Source organism: Mytilus californianus, unplaced genomic scaffold, assembly GCF_021869535.1.
Source record: "Mytilus californianus isolate M0D057914Y unplaced genomic scaffold, xbMytCali1.0.p SCAF_8, whole genome shotgun sequence".
Lineage (NCBI taxonomy): Eukaryota > Metazoa > Mollusca > Bivalvia > Mytilida > Mytilidae > Mytilus > Mytilus californianus.
In genome coordinates, this window is record NW_026262734.1 from 16,270,810 (window position 1) to 16,286,055 (window position 15,246).

At 31.3% G+C, this 15,246-nt stretch overlaps 1 protein-coding gene across 3 annotated transcripts in view; it reads right to left on the minus strand.

Annotated features, from left to right (window-relative positions):
- LOC127711331 (AP-1 complex subunit beta-1-like) overlaps positions 1 to 14,686 on the minus strand; it is a 36,017-nt gene extending 21,331 nt beyond the window's left edge. For all 3 annotated transcript variants that reach the window (XM_052217334.1, XM_052217332.1, XM_052217333.1), the window contains exons 1-11: positions 14,641 to 14,686; positions 10,354 to 10,413; positions 9,902 to 10,007; positions 9,125 to 9,260; positions 7,852 to 8,097; positions 7,321 to 7,445; positions 6,372 to 6,507; positions 5,054 to 5,208; positions 2,635 to 2,775; positions 1,461 to 1,626; positions 202 to 290 (exon numbers count right to left, since the gene is read on the minus strand). In XM_052217334.1, coding sequence (XP_052073294.1) covers positions 202 to 290; positions 1,461 to 1,626; positions 2,635 to 2,775; positions 5,054 to 5,208; positions 6,372 to 6,507; positions 7,321 to 7,445; positions 7,852 to 8,097; positions 9,125 to 9,260; positions 9,902 to 10,007; positions 10,354 to 10,390 — 1,337 coding nt within the window. In that variant the 5' untranslated portion in view covers positions 10,391 to 10,413; positions 14,641 to 14,686. The remainder of the gene's footprint in view (positions 1 to 201; positions 291 to 1,460; positions 1,627 to 2,634; positions 2,776 to 5,053; positions 5,209 to 6,371; positions 6,508 to 7,320; positions 7,446 to 7,851; positions 8,098 to 9,124; positions 9,261 to 9,901; positions 10,008 to 10,353; positions 10,414 to 14,640) is intronic.
- Between the last annotated feature and the right edge of the window lie 560 nt (positions 14,687 to 15,246).

Genomic DNA, 15,246 nt, shown 5'->3' on the forward strand with positions numbered 1-15,246 from the left:
TCAATGATCACAAGGGCCACATCATAATGCTGCATCTTCCATGCCTATTTTGTAAAGGTACAACTTTATTAACATAAAAACATGCCAATATCTATAATGTACAGGTGAATCTTCTTATTTCTAAATGATTATGAAGTGGACAGCAATACTAGTAAGTTTAATAAGTGTCATATACATATATAGATCAGAATACATATCTACCTTGCTTCTGGTTCGTCCAAGGTGTCCAGATTCTCACAGAGTGTTGCAATAATACTCTCATATTTGTTTGGGTACTTTCTGAAGATATCCTGTCAAATAATTTAAAGAATGAGTAATTGATGTACAATGCCTTAAAATACCTTGTCTTGACCTGAACTTGGATATTACATAAAAATACAATAAAACCTCATGAAATCATTAACAATTAAGAACTAGATATCATTGAGATGGGAGCCATCTCTGTGGGCCCCGCTGTGAATAATGTGTGGTAAAAAATTTGTATCTTTATCATTGGACATGGGGTTGTCAACTGAAACCGAAGTTTATGACCTTGACCTTTGACCCAGGAAGTTGTATATAAATTATGACACACCCTCTGGTGTTGGTTTATATACATGTCAAGTATAAACTTTGAAATCATAACGGTTCTCAAGATATAGAGCGGACATGATCTTTACCATAGGACATGGGGTTGTCAAAACTAAAACCAACGTTTTTGACCTTGACCTTTGACCTAGGAAGTTGTACATACATTATGACACACCCTCTGGTGTTGTTTAATATACATGTCAAGTATAAACTTTGAAATCATAACGGTTCTCTAGATATAGAGCGGACACATTTTGTTACGGACGGACAGATTGATCACTGTAGGGCGTCCACCATTCGGCGGGGCCCTAATAATGGCCTTTTCCACATGTCTACCTAAGGGTTGACAGGGGTATAGATTTATGGTTGACAGGGGTATAGATTTATGGTTGACAGGGGTATAGCTTTATGGTTGACAGGGGTATAGATTTATGGTCATGTGGAATTTTCCATTTCATAAATGAAACCTATTACTAAATAGCCACGGTTGTGCAAGATGTATAAATATGTACTCACTTCCTGTCAAAAGGGGGTATTGAATCATAAACCTCATGTACTCAATAACATCATTTGATCTCTGGTGGATAGTCTCATCAGCAATCATACCACATCTCTTAATTTTTATATTGAGATTTCCTTGCGGTCTGCTACAAATCTTTAAGGAGTCTGTAAGTAGCCTGTTTCAAGGAACATTCCTGCCTTTATTCAACATATCTGAATTTTCATGCACTTCATCAAAATAGAGCACTTGTATAATCTACTGATTCAATTGAATGTTAATCTATCCTGTATATGTGTGAAATATTTGCCGCTGGATATAAAGTTGACAACAATCAATCAATCTTTAACACTTTCTCATTTAAAAGTAAACCTTAATACAAGACTATTACCTTAATGACAACAATAGCTTCCTGTACGACATAGTTGACCTTTGTTTGTATAAGGTCAAGTAATGTGCTGACACACTTCTCGGCTGCTGGTTCAACCTTAATGGCACATCGACCAATAGCTCTGACGGACTTCCTGACAAAGTCTACATCAACTTCTGTAGCATATCTTAAATAAAAGGAAAATATTACATAACAAGAAGATGCACAACATGTTGTGCTTATAAACATACCCCCACTTGTACATCAAATTATTGGCAAACAGGAATTGGTATCTGAAAGCTTTGACACATTACAAATCATCACTTTCAAGCTGCATTCATTCTGCTCAATAGTATTAGAGATATACGTGAAGAAAGTATAAAGTTCATTCAACATATTGAAAAAAAAACATAAATTATTGGAAAGCAGAAAGTAGGTGTCTGACAGATCTGAAAAGTTATCACAGGTTACAAATCCTCACAGACAAACTGCAGACTAAAAATGAATTCATTCTGTTCAATAGTATCTGAGAAAAGTGTAATGAAAATACTTGTAAGTTGGTATGACAGACAAGATGATTTCAATATATAGGTATGATCATTATAATAATATAATAATTATTGTATATCAGTATGCCGTTTTTGTCCTGCTATGCTTGTGATAAACTTTTGCATGATTGTTTTTAAATGTAAACAATTGCAGGACCTAAAATCAGTATCAATTAGTATAAAGGAAGTGTGTAAATATATATTGATCAATTTAATTTATCTAAATGTAGTTTCTGATATATTTTTGTACTACACAAAAGCATTATTTCTCAATTATAACTTATTAATAAATCATTTCCTAAATTCTGGATGAACTGTAAAAGTGTCATTGAATGTAAGTTATAAAACTTAAAATAATATTTTGATCACAAAAAATCATACTTTAATTCTTACCATTGATCTGAATTGATTCTTACCAGAAACACTCCCATGGATGGGCAATATCTCGTATCAAAATTTGAATTTAGACTTAAAATCAGATTCATGAGAGCGCAAAAATACTGAAAAAGCTATAGTATAGTGCATAATTTCAAAGAAATCATTTTCAAATTCGGAATTTTACTGAAAGAAGAATTTATGACTTTTTAAAAAAATTGCAAATTAAAGATTTTTGTATGTTGAAAATCTATTCTATCACACAAACTTACTCTTTAAGTTCAGCAAGAACTTGTGCAATATTAGCCTGGCTTGTCAATCTGATCATTATGTCCAATTTCTCAAGTTTCACATATATAGGATCATTGTATTTCACAAAAAATACTTTCATCTCATTCTTCAATATGTCTGATCTGAAAGGAAAAAAAATACTGAACATTGCTATATAAAAGGTCACACAGCATCATTAAACTTTCAAGTAATTTAAATTTTTAATGTCATGAACTTTGTCAATTCTTTTAAAGTGCTTGTTTAATGTCATGAACTTTGTCAGATCTTTTAAGTGTTTATTCAATGTCATGAACTTTGTCAGATATTTTAAGTGTTTATCTAATGTGATGAACTTTGTCAGATCTTTTAAGTGTTTATTTAAGGTAGCACTACAGTCTAACAATGATTTTTTGAAGATATTTTTTCTATCACATAATTTTGAAGTAAGTATTATTCTGCACAGTTTGTAAAAATCCCAAAGTCATTATCATATCACAACAGGGAGTAAATTGATAATGAACTTATGTAAATAAAAGCACATGTAATTAATCTAAATATATAGGCATTTGGGAGGGGCTAATATGTCAATCATCTGTTGATACCAGTGTCCAACTGTTAATCCCTGACCACAAGATAAATATCTCATTGCATTGCAACAAAACTAATTTATAAAACATGGAAGTTTAGAACAGAGAAAAAGAAAAAGATATGAATAGGAAAAAAATTAAAGGGAAAAAATCTACCAAAATGAAAAAAAACTATGGAAAAGAGTGTGAAAGTATCTTTGAAAGCCTCTGACTGCCTGTATAAATTTCTCGTCTTTGGTCTTCTACATTTAAAAATAATTTTAGGCATTTTAACTAATTTTAAGTTTATGTGAAATTTTTTAATTCCATGAAACTCATAAATCATATTGGACAGTCTATTTTCAAGAAGGGGATGGTCTTGATCTTTTTATGGACATGTCTTTTAATGCACAATTTTAATATTTTAGCTAATTTCAGTCATCATCGTCATATTATATTTCTTTTTAAAATTCAAATGAAAATTATTCTTTATAGTGAAAATAATGATGTTAAATATTAATTATGATGCAGCTGGCCAATCCTGTTATTCTCTTATCTTAGACTGTCTGGACAGAGGCGGAGCTTTGTCTTTATTCAATTACTACATCACAGATGTTGGTCAAATCTGTGACGTCAAACTCCCGCCAAATGCCAAGTTAGTGTTATACAGTGCACACAAAATGCAAATTTTACAGCATTAGAGCATCAAAGACACAATGTGTGTGGTTCAATTGATAAAGTAATGGTGTCAGAACACTCCTGGTGTGTTCCCAGTGGAATTTTTGTATTTATGTGGCATTTATAGGGGTTCTTAAGAGGAAATTCAGTTTTAAGGTCATTTCTCAGAACAATTTTTCATGAGAATTGTAAGGAAAAAATGAAAATAAAAACTTTATGGTTACCCCCTTTGGCTTGACTTTGATATATGTGATTGAAGGGAGTATTTTCTACAATACCGTGTCCCAGTTTTTGGATAATTTGTTTCTAAATGAATTTATAGGTCTCCAAAGATGAAAGGTGAAATGAGGTTTGGCATCCAGCAGTAAAAATAATATATCTTATTACTGGAGGCATATATCAAAAATCTGAGACACGGTTTTGTAGATTGTGAATGGTTGATTAAAGGGATGAAAACAAATTTTTACTACCATTTGACCTGAATGTGCCATTTTCATCCAAGTTGGAAGACCACTTTTTTGGCAATTAATGAGCTATATTTTGAGATTAATCATACCAAAAATAAATTTATCTATAGATTAAGAAAGAGTTATATTTCAGCTTTAAAATGAGTTAAAGATTTTAAATTTCCATTGAGTAGTTTTGGAAAAATTAATCTTTAAAGACTGTTGGTTGGAGTCAGAAAATTCTGACTGTAGTGCTACCTTAATGTCATGAACTTTGTCAGATCTTTTAAGTGTTTATTTAATGTGATGAACTTTGTGCGATATTTTTTAAGTGCTTATGTAATGACATAAACTTTGTCAGATCTTTTCAGTGCATGATCATCTGCTAAATTCTAACTTGATATTTTAGTCTTTGGTCATTTATTTGAATTCATTTACATAAAAGGGGATCTGTGGTAAGTATAATGAGACATCTCTGACTCACCCCCAAAATATCCCAAATTCACAATAAATTTCATCTGGAAACAGATGAAAAAGTCTGGACCTGGTAAAATTTATCCCACTTTCAAGTTGAAATAATGTGGACCTTGCAATTTGAAATGCAACCAATTTCATTCAGTCATGTAATTTACGATTTTGGTCCTTTCGAAATTTTCAATAGATTTTCAAAACAAATAATACGATCCATTTATTTTACATTCATCTCCCCCTTATCTTCAATTAACACTTACCTTTTCTGTACAATCAGATTGATATTTCTCAGTGCTACATATTGTATTTCTGCCTCTGCTGACAGAAGAGTGACAAGAGGGGGAGCTAACTTCTTCACAAGTGTTAGAACATATTCTGATGAACCATCCAACATCTCCATGAATTTCATTATAACCTAAAGAAAATGTAAATATGTACAAAATAAATAATTCTTGAATTTTTTTTCCTCTTATCTAGTTTATACAAAGACATTACAGTCTTCTCAATACTAAGTACATGTATTAGAAATGTTTAGATTCTCATCCTCCTCTTACAATTTAGAGAGGGAGCCCAGGTTTTGTTTTTTATTTTTGTTTTGAATTAAATTTGCTATGAAAATAATTAGTGAAATATATAAAAATCTACATGTGAGGAGGATTGATATAAAGACTCTATTTCCCTTATTTCATATGGCTGCATGTTTTCCCAATGATTTGACCAAAAATAAAATTAAGATTGTTTGATGTTACCTACCAATCCACCTAAAAAGCAGCCTACCCAAAAAATTTTATGACACAAATCGTTTCAACTTTTTTTTAAAAGATTTTTTTCCTGCTTTAATGTTGTTGTCTTGTTTAAAACATGTAACTTATGTTGTTTGCAAAAAAACCCCAAAAAAACCTACCTACCTACCTACCCAACCCTACAAGGCAAGGGTAGGCAACATCAAACCAAGAAATTCTTAAGGGTGGCCTTTCAAATAGGTTTAATCTCATACACATACATATCTCTGTACTGTTGATAGTCAATGATTGGAATTTTACATCATTTATAGAAACTTATATTGAAAATATTTGCAATGGTTATTTCAATTGATTCATTTTTTTTTCAGAAGAATAAGTTTTGCATATTTTCAACTAGATTTTGTGATAAAACTTTTTCTTCAGCTTGTAGCCATGATGAATTTTTAAATAAACCCAAAGAAAAAGCTCTGTTTAAGAAGCTGTCTTATAAATATTTGTGAATAGTTTCTGCTTTAATAGCACATAATAATGGTTATATATTTGTTTACATATACATGTATATGCAAATGTCTATAATGAAGTAAAGAAAATTTAAAATAGACAATAAGCCTATAAGCCTATAAAACACATATCCCTGTATCTTAAAAAATTTAATAAAAAATTGTATGTCATAATGACTTAAATGTTGGCGAACAGCATTGCACAATACAAAATGACTGTTGTATTGAAATAACTGATGGAATAAGGAAGGTTCCTAATATTTGCCTAAATCCACTGTGCTAAGTTTGTACTTAATGAGTAGATCTATATGTCCAAGGAACATTTATAAACCTACCTTTACAGCTGACAAAACAACAGCAGCATTAGCATGAGCCAGTCGTGGTGTCACTCTCTCACAAATACTCTGTGCTTCTTTATCATCTTTTGGTGTGTAGTTAGAAATGGCATCAAGGATAAACACCTGTCCCCATCTGATAAAGAGGAATCATATATGTCAGTGAATTTAAACAAATGACAGAAAATTTTGGTACTCCTTAAAAAAAGGATATAATAAATCAATTGTTGATTGTTAAGCACATTTTTTTAATGCATCCTTAATACTCTTTCATATATCCTTTGTTTACATGAAAATGATTTATTAGTTCGTCAGTGGCTATTCCTAAAAACATATGACTTTTTTTTTCAAAAATAAGCCACCTTTGTATTTTTGCCTCAAAGGTTAATCTGTTAATCAGTTAAGGTCAAGGAACAGTAAATGGACTATGTCACAGATTTTGGTAACATTTTTCTTACATATAGAAAAGAAAAATATATGGACTTGAAATTTGTAGATTTGATGATTTTAAGACAAATCTAAGAAGGTTTTTCACCCATTTTATGTGCTTTCTATTCAAATGTTCACCTATTTTTAAAGAATTCAATCAGTAATATTTCAGAAAATAAGAAAAAAAAATGCATTATTTTTCCGATTTTCAGTTATAGTTCGACGAGCCAAGGATGTATGAAAAAAATTTAACGAAAACCTGTAACATAGCCCATTTACTTGAACTGACTTTAAATGAACAAAGTAATTTTACTTAATTTCTGTTTTCTTGATTTATGCTAAATTCAGAAATTTAAGTCTTTGATATTTTATCTGTTGTTTTCCTGATCATATATCTGTGTAGTTATATTCAAACTGTAACTTTCTTAATCTGTTCCACAATAGTTTGGGTTGTAACACACACACACACACGGGTATAACATTACTTGGTTAAGTGTAATAAAACAATGATTTAACCTACTCTGTACATTCATTCAATGCTGTCAATAGTTTATTTATGGTGCTTGCATTCATCTCCAGAACCTGCTGAGCTGTAGGGGAAGATTCTAATATCTCAGAGATAGCTGCAACTGCATTGGCCACCACCTGTAAAATATCATCAAATTATCAATTTATCACCAAGGTCTATTTTTATGTGTGTACAATGTGTCTTTGCATTCTATCATTTTTTTTTAGGAATCCACTGGTCCTTCAAACTTGTAATGGACAATTTATTTAAATCTCTAAAACCATTATGATTTAATCAATAAAATTATATTTAATACTGACATTTTGTGAGCATGTGTTTTTATATTGCTGTCATTTATTTTTGCCCATGTACAGATGTGAGCATGATTTTTAATAGTGTTGTCATTTATTTATGCATGTGAACAGATGTACAAATACTGTTACAGGGTAGATGTACATGAGACACTATCTAAGATATATAAATGGAATGAAAAAAAACATGCATGATCTTCAGTAAATATAGTTTAATTTAGTTTGTTCCTACCATAGGATTAGAATCAGACAACATGTCACGTAACAGATCCAAGAAGCCTTGATCTTCCACCAGCTGTGCATTTATATCATATAACTTGGCAACACACACTGCAGCAGTCTTCCTTACATATGGATCCTCGTCTTTTAAACAGTTTCTGAGAGGTTGACACAGATAATCTATAATCTTATCAACTCTGATGCAACCCATTGTTCTCACGGCCAAAGCTCGGATCAATGGATTGGAATCTTCACAATCCTAGAAAACAACAAAACATTTCTTTCTACTAACACCCATTTTATAATCATGAAGTAATTATTCCAAATAGTTGAGTTTGTATATCTTTTGTCATACATTTTAATTCATCTGTTGTGGTTGTGAAAAAGAGCACAGAGAAATCACATTGGATTTATCTTTTACCTAGTATTCTTAATTGTTATGTCAATAAATTTGATTGTATGTAGATACAATACTGTGGATTAATTTGTTTTTGTGGGTTCCAATTTTTGTGGATTGAGGAGAAATTGTATTTTCATGGATATTTGATTACATGGTTTTGGCAAAGTCTGCATACATGCATATATATACAATTTGTACTTTGTTGAAAACTTAAATTCCTGGTTCATCTATACCCCAAAAATCCTTGAAAATTTATATCCCATGAATAATATTGAATCTAGGGTCTATAAAACAATAAGAAAATACCATTTTTCATATACATACCAGTTAACCAATTATTTAAATCTGATTTCCATTTAATTCTAACCTGCAAACATTTTCTGTAAATAACTGTTTTTAAAATTTTGTTGAATTATTCATTTTTTAACCCCTAGGCAACAGAAGTCCTTTCAAATCATATATTGTAATAACCCTAGGCATCAAAACAAAAACAAGGTAATATAAGATAATACCTTGAACTATTTTACACAATTTAACAGAGACATGAAAAGAGTCGTATATTGAAACCAATAAACAAAACATTTAAAAGTCAACAATTAGGCCATTAGTTTTCTCAATTGAATTTCATATTTTTAATGTCAGGGCATTTTAGAGCCGACTATACGGTATGGGTTTTTCTCGTTGTTGAAGGCTGTACTGTTGCCTATAATTGCTTACATCCAGTTCATTTGAACTTGGGTGGATAGTTGTCTCATTAGCAATCATACCATATCTCCTTATTTTTCTAATAATCAACACAATGTAACAGTGATCATCCTTTCAATACCACTCACAACCCTAATTAATTAGAATACCTGGAGTGTTCTATACAAAACACAAACTTTACCTTGACAAATGTATTGACAGCTAGGATTGCCATGTCTGGCTGACTTTTAGCATAATTCATCAGATATAAGTATACCAACTTCTTTAATTCTAAATTGTCTGTTTGTATGCAGTTTACAACATCTGGGAACAATGCACTGTAATCAAATAAATAAACTTTACAAAATTTTTGAGAGTAGTGTTAAACACACACAGATAACATTTTTACATACATACTGGTATGTAAAACTTTAAAAGAAGTTATATGGGTTGGAAACAAATAATGCCATCACAATCTCTTCAAATACTGAAAAATAACCAACACATTTAAAGTATTGTGATTGATGTTCTTCTGCTTGAAGTTAGTTGAAAGGTTATAATCAACCAAAAAACAATGTACTTTATTTCCATCAGAATTATAAACGGGAAAGAAAGAAATATTACTTTTTCTTATATTGTGGCATCTTATTTACTTCCCGTTTGAAGAGATAGTTGTTGTATCACACTGAACAGTGGGTAACATGAATCAGTGATACCATAAATGGGTTAATTTGATTGGCTTATTTTGCAATGTGATACAAAATTGTTTTCCATTGGATATTTGTTAAATTGTAGGTCAAAGATGACTAGCAAAGGCCAGGACAGACTAATTTTCTTCTATGGCCATGGTAATACATGTACTCATTTGGCTATATGCAATGGCTAAATTATATTCTATTACTAAACAATTTATCAGTTCTTCTCATTAACTTCAATGTCATAAAATAATGTTTAAAACACATTTAAAATCAATACAAACCTGACATCTTTACCAACAGTCATACTGGCTATTACTTTCTTTACTGCTTCTTTTTTCTTTTCTCTTTTCTCACTCTGTAATTCTGACTTCAGTTCAAATATCTCACCTGAAATTATACAATTTATGATTGATTGATGGCTACAGTGCTTAACATCCTTAAAGTTTAAAAGGGTTCATTTTTAACTTTTGCATATATTTCTCCTTGCATTTTTACATTTTTTTTTTACATCTTTCACCTTCTATGTGTTTTGGTTTGAGCTTCCTGGTGAAAGTGAATCCAAATAAAGCACTTCTGACACAGATATCCTGAAGTTTTTTTTTCTTGTTTGACAAAATACTAATCTAATACCTAACTTTCATGTTTGAATAAGTCTTGTAAGTCTTGTAAGTTTTATATTAATTCATAAGTTTATGACAACCAAACTTCTCATATATCTAATAATCATAATTACCCTTTTTGGTGGTGGTGAAATACTTGGAGTCTGTCATCTTGAATAATCTTTTTAATCAACCTGCAATTCAAGACACAAACTAATAATGAAAATATGGATTACATGTATGTTTGCATTTTTTATAGGAAAACATTTGTGTTTTTATCAAAAATAGTGATTGTTTCATTTTTTCCTACATATGTAGTGATCTCTATCATCAGTGATTTTGCTAGCGCTCGTCACTTTAGTAATTTATGAAACTGTTTTCAAAATGACGAAAGTATTTCAAATTAATTTCGTCACTTAAATTTGGAAAGTGTAAAAATATTTTCACATGAAAATGCTATAATTCTACCTGTCTACATGTTTCTGACAAGTTTATGACCCTCAGCTTATTAACATTTACAACAGGTGTTATAAAGTTGTGATTACAGATAATCCGCTTATCGCCATTGGATGGGTCACTAATCCGGTTAATTATTTTCCCCAGTAAAGTTAGTCAGTCTGCATTTTAATTTCAATATTTCTCAAGGCCAACGACCACAATTTGCAGTTCGTTTGTCGTAGTTTCGTCATTTGAACAAAATTGTTTTCCCCCCGGACAGTTCGCTTTTTAATTTCAATCTTTCTAAAACGATCATAATTTGCAGTTCGTTTGTCGTAGTTTCGTCAAATGATCGTATTTTCGTCATTTTTGATATAAAACGTTCAATTTTGATTAAAAAGATAGAACTTTATTCAAAACATTCAGAAATGTTCTCACGTTAAAAACTTCCATCATCATTAACGAGTCAAACAGGTGCTTCTTTTACGATATACTGTGCATGCATGAAAGTATTCCTATAGACACTAAAACGTAAAATACGAAATAAATTTAGTGCCAAAATAAATGAGAGAGACAAATCTATTTCTTACTAAGCAAATTGAAATAAAAAAAAATTATAATTTCCTGCCTTTTTTTAAACACGAACCAATCCGTAGATGAATCCGGATTCATTCTGAATTTATTATCTACTTGTCACTTCCCGTTTACATTTCATTTGAAAATCGAAAGTAAACGTGATCAATTCTCGATTAATTTACAATTTACAGTTATTGGAATCGTTCCATGTGAATTTGTACAAATCCTTGGTTCCAACTTTATAGAAATTAATTCAAAATATCAGTTTAAATGTTTTATAAAGATAATGATTATGCAGTGTAATACACCTTATTCATGTTATTGCTATTTGGAATTCTGTCCCGGCTGACCTGAGAATCTGTCCCGCTTGAATCGTTGAAGTCATACAACAATCACTTTTCCATTGTTGCATCAGATATTTTGTATTATGATGTCAAAATTTTAAGGGAACCCTATGTGATGTCCAGTAATGGCGGACAAATAGCAATAAGGTGTATAGTCTTACAAAGTTCAACACGTTCATTTATACTGTGATTCCTGGTTTTAAAAAAAGGAACCCAACTTTTGTTGATCAGGAATGTCCCTTGAAACAAATTGAAGTATAATTTTGAACTAGATTTTCAGATCTTATATCCTAATCTTCATATTTTAGTGACACATCAGTCAAATCATGCAGTTACTGCCTAGTAAATTGATGCCTTACTCCTTTAAAGTCTGACAAAGATGTATAGCAAGTAATATCAATACATCCTTGGTCCCTTGTTGTTACCCAAAATAATGTTGATTTTCATCTGGCGCAAAAGTGACTAAAGCCCTCAAAATCCTAGCTTAAACACTGCTATCATAATAAGTCCCATCATCCACTTTGATAAAAGAGTATGATTTGTGGTTTCCTGCAGAAAAAGTATGGGAAGTTACAAATCCAAACTCAAGAATGGTAAAAGTGACGCCACCGTATTTCGTACTTAATCTGTATTATGTAGTAATAAACATTGTGTATAAGTTTTATAACATTTGGTTGAGGCAAACTAAAGATAGAGAACGGAAACAATATTTGTACTTGATCTTAGTTTTGTGGTAATGAGTATTGTGTATAGGTTTCATAATGTTTGCTTGGAGCAAACTTAAGTTACAGAATGGAAACTATCAATTTATAAAGGGGCATACCTCAATAATGGTTAAAGTGACACTACCCAAATTCAACTTGATCTGTGTTTTATCAGTGGAAGGCAAAATTAAAAATTGCATTGTATAAGGCATTGATTGTAGTTGATTTAACTATAATCATGGACAAAGGAAGATTACTCCAATTTTAAAAATACTTGAATAATGACATTGATCATGTTGATATTTTTGGGAAAAAAATGAAAAATTAGCAATTTTTCCATTTGTAAAGGGCATAACTCTATAACAGTAAAAGAGACGCCCCCAAAATTCAAACTTAATCTGTGTATTGTGGTAATAAGCATTGTGTATAAGTTTCCTAACATTTTGATGAGGCAAACTTAAGTTAGAAAATTCATTCTTGATCTGTGTTTTGTGGTAATAAGCATTGTGTATAAGTTTGATAACATTTGGTTGAGGCAAACTTAAGTTAGAGAACGGAAACCAATTTTGGGACGTATGACGTACGTACGGATGGACAAGGGTAAAACTTAATGCCCCCTCCACTTCGGCGGGGGCATAAAAATTGCGTTGAACATGAGCACTGGTTGTACATGTTTACCCGTAGTTATGATTGTAATGACAGAAAAGACATTCAGAAATCATATTGTTTTCCTAATTATTCCCCAACTAACCAATAAAAAAATAAACATATGGGAGGATACATAAAATTGAGAATGGAAATGGGGAATGTGTCAAAGAGAAAACAACCCGACCACAGAACAGACAACAGCAGAAGGCCACCAACAGGTCTTCAATGCAGCGAGAAATTCCCGCACCCGGAGGCGTCCTTCAGCTGGCCCCTAAACAAATATATATACTAGTTCAGTGATAATGAACGCCATACTAAACTCCAAATTGTACACAAGAAACTAAAATTAAAAATAATACAAGACTAACAAAGGCTAGAGGCTCCTGACTTGGGACAGGCGCAAAAATGCGGCGGGGTTAAACATGTTTATGAGATCTCAACCCTCCCCCTACAGTTTGCATACTACTTATAGGGTAAAGCTAATGACCTATTTTTTCTGCAGATTAAAAATTGTTTTAAAAGTGCATTACCATGATTGCACATGTTACATGGCAAAGGTTAAAGTGTAAATTCTGAACTAGGACCATCTGGATATCAAATACATAGCTATCTCCATTTTTATCAAAAGTGGACAATTGCAAATAACACTACATGTATAAGACTAACACAACAATATATTCATAGGAAACTGAACAGTTCATATTCTTAACCAAAAAAAAATACTTATAAAATTCAGGGCAAAATGACCTAGGACAAACAGGATTTGGGACAAAACAATCCTTGGTCATACAGGAATGGGAGAAAACAACTCAGATTCTGAACATGTAAATTTGTTGGTGTAAGGATAGCAGACCTCCCATGTCAGTCATGGTCTATGCGTTTTCAATTATCTGTCACTCACTATTCATGTTTAGTTAAAAAATAATCAAGAGATATTCTATATATAAAAAAAAAATGAATATATATCTCCATACATGTATTTTCTCTCTTTTAAGGTACATGTGGACCAGGGCTTCCAATATATATTTGAGCCAGCCATACATTTTTTTTATTTGGTCATTAGTTGGGCATCATATAAACAATGATTGACATAAAATCGATATTTAACTTGATATAAATTTGATGTTCTGATGTAAACTGTTAAATTGACAGTGCATTAGTATGCAACATCAGCATACTAATATCTGTCTAAGACTCTTTATTTGTGCAAAATTACACTGACAAAAAATTGACTTTCGTTTTAAAAAAGCACATTTTCCAAATATCGGATGCTGACTTGACATTGGTATAAACACGTACCAGAGATGGATGTAGGGACAAAAGAAAAGTGCACAGCATAATCCAGGTAAGTTTTTAATTTTAAAAACATATAAAATTGCATTTGAATTTTGTTTATCTAGGACATGCTATGTCATAAAACTTTTCCAGATGCACAGGTTTGTATGTACTCACACTAAAATTTGAGGTGGAAAATCAGCCCTTTTAGCCATAGGGCTCACATAAACCTTAAACGATTTTTAGTTCTTGACTTGGGGGTGTGTCCTGGTCTATACTATAGTAATACCCAATGTATTTAATTCATATTTGTCCATTCAATTATCATTTTGTAACGAAATTCGTGTTCACAATTTAAAACTTTTCAAAACTTTCAACAAAGAACTAAGTATTTGTTGAACTGAAGTGAAATAATAACATATTTTGGATACTTTACCTGCCAGAAATTTATGTTGATGACTAGCCGGAAGTGACAGCGGAAAACTGGGTTTATAAGTTAGTGAGATTGTTCTCTCACAAACAAGTTTTAAAATTTGACTAATTTTTAATAAAAAGTCCTGTACAACAACGCATCCAAACGTACCAAATGAAAAACAAATATTTGCATCAAAGAGCTTTTCTAAGCAAAAATACACAAAATTTACATACAATATAGATTGGAGTGCTCATTTTCGCCATAATTTTCCATGTATTCTGCAGTTTATGTTCAGACCTTTAAGTTTTTGAAATATACTGATATTTCTATATGAAGACAATATCAAAAGCAAAATATTCTTAGCTTGAAAACGTGTTTCTCTGAAAAAAATCATCTGAAAAGTTATATTAATGGCTATTTGAAATTTCCTGATGTTTTGTTATAGGGGGACACATATTCGCCGTTTTACACATCTATTTAAAACCAAATAACTGCAGCTTTAAACAATATTCATCAAATCATTTTCATTATAGATGAATAGCAGACATTTCAAATGTGTAAAGAACTGAAATTTAGGGCAATCAGTCAAAGAATTACTAAGAAATACTTCTTTGAAACCTTTCAGTT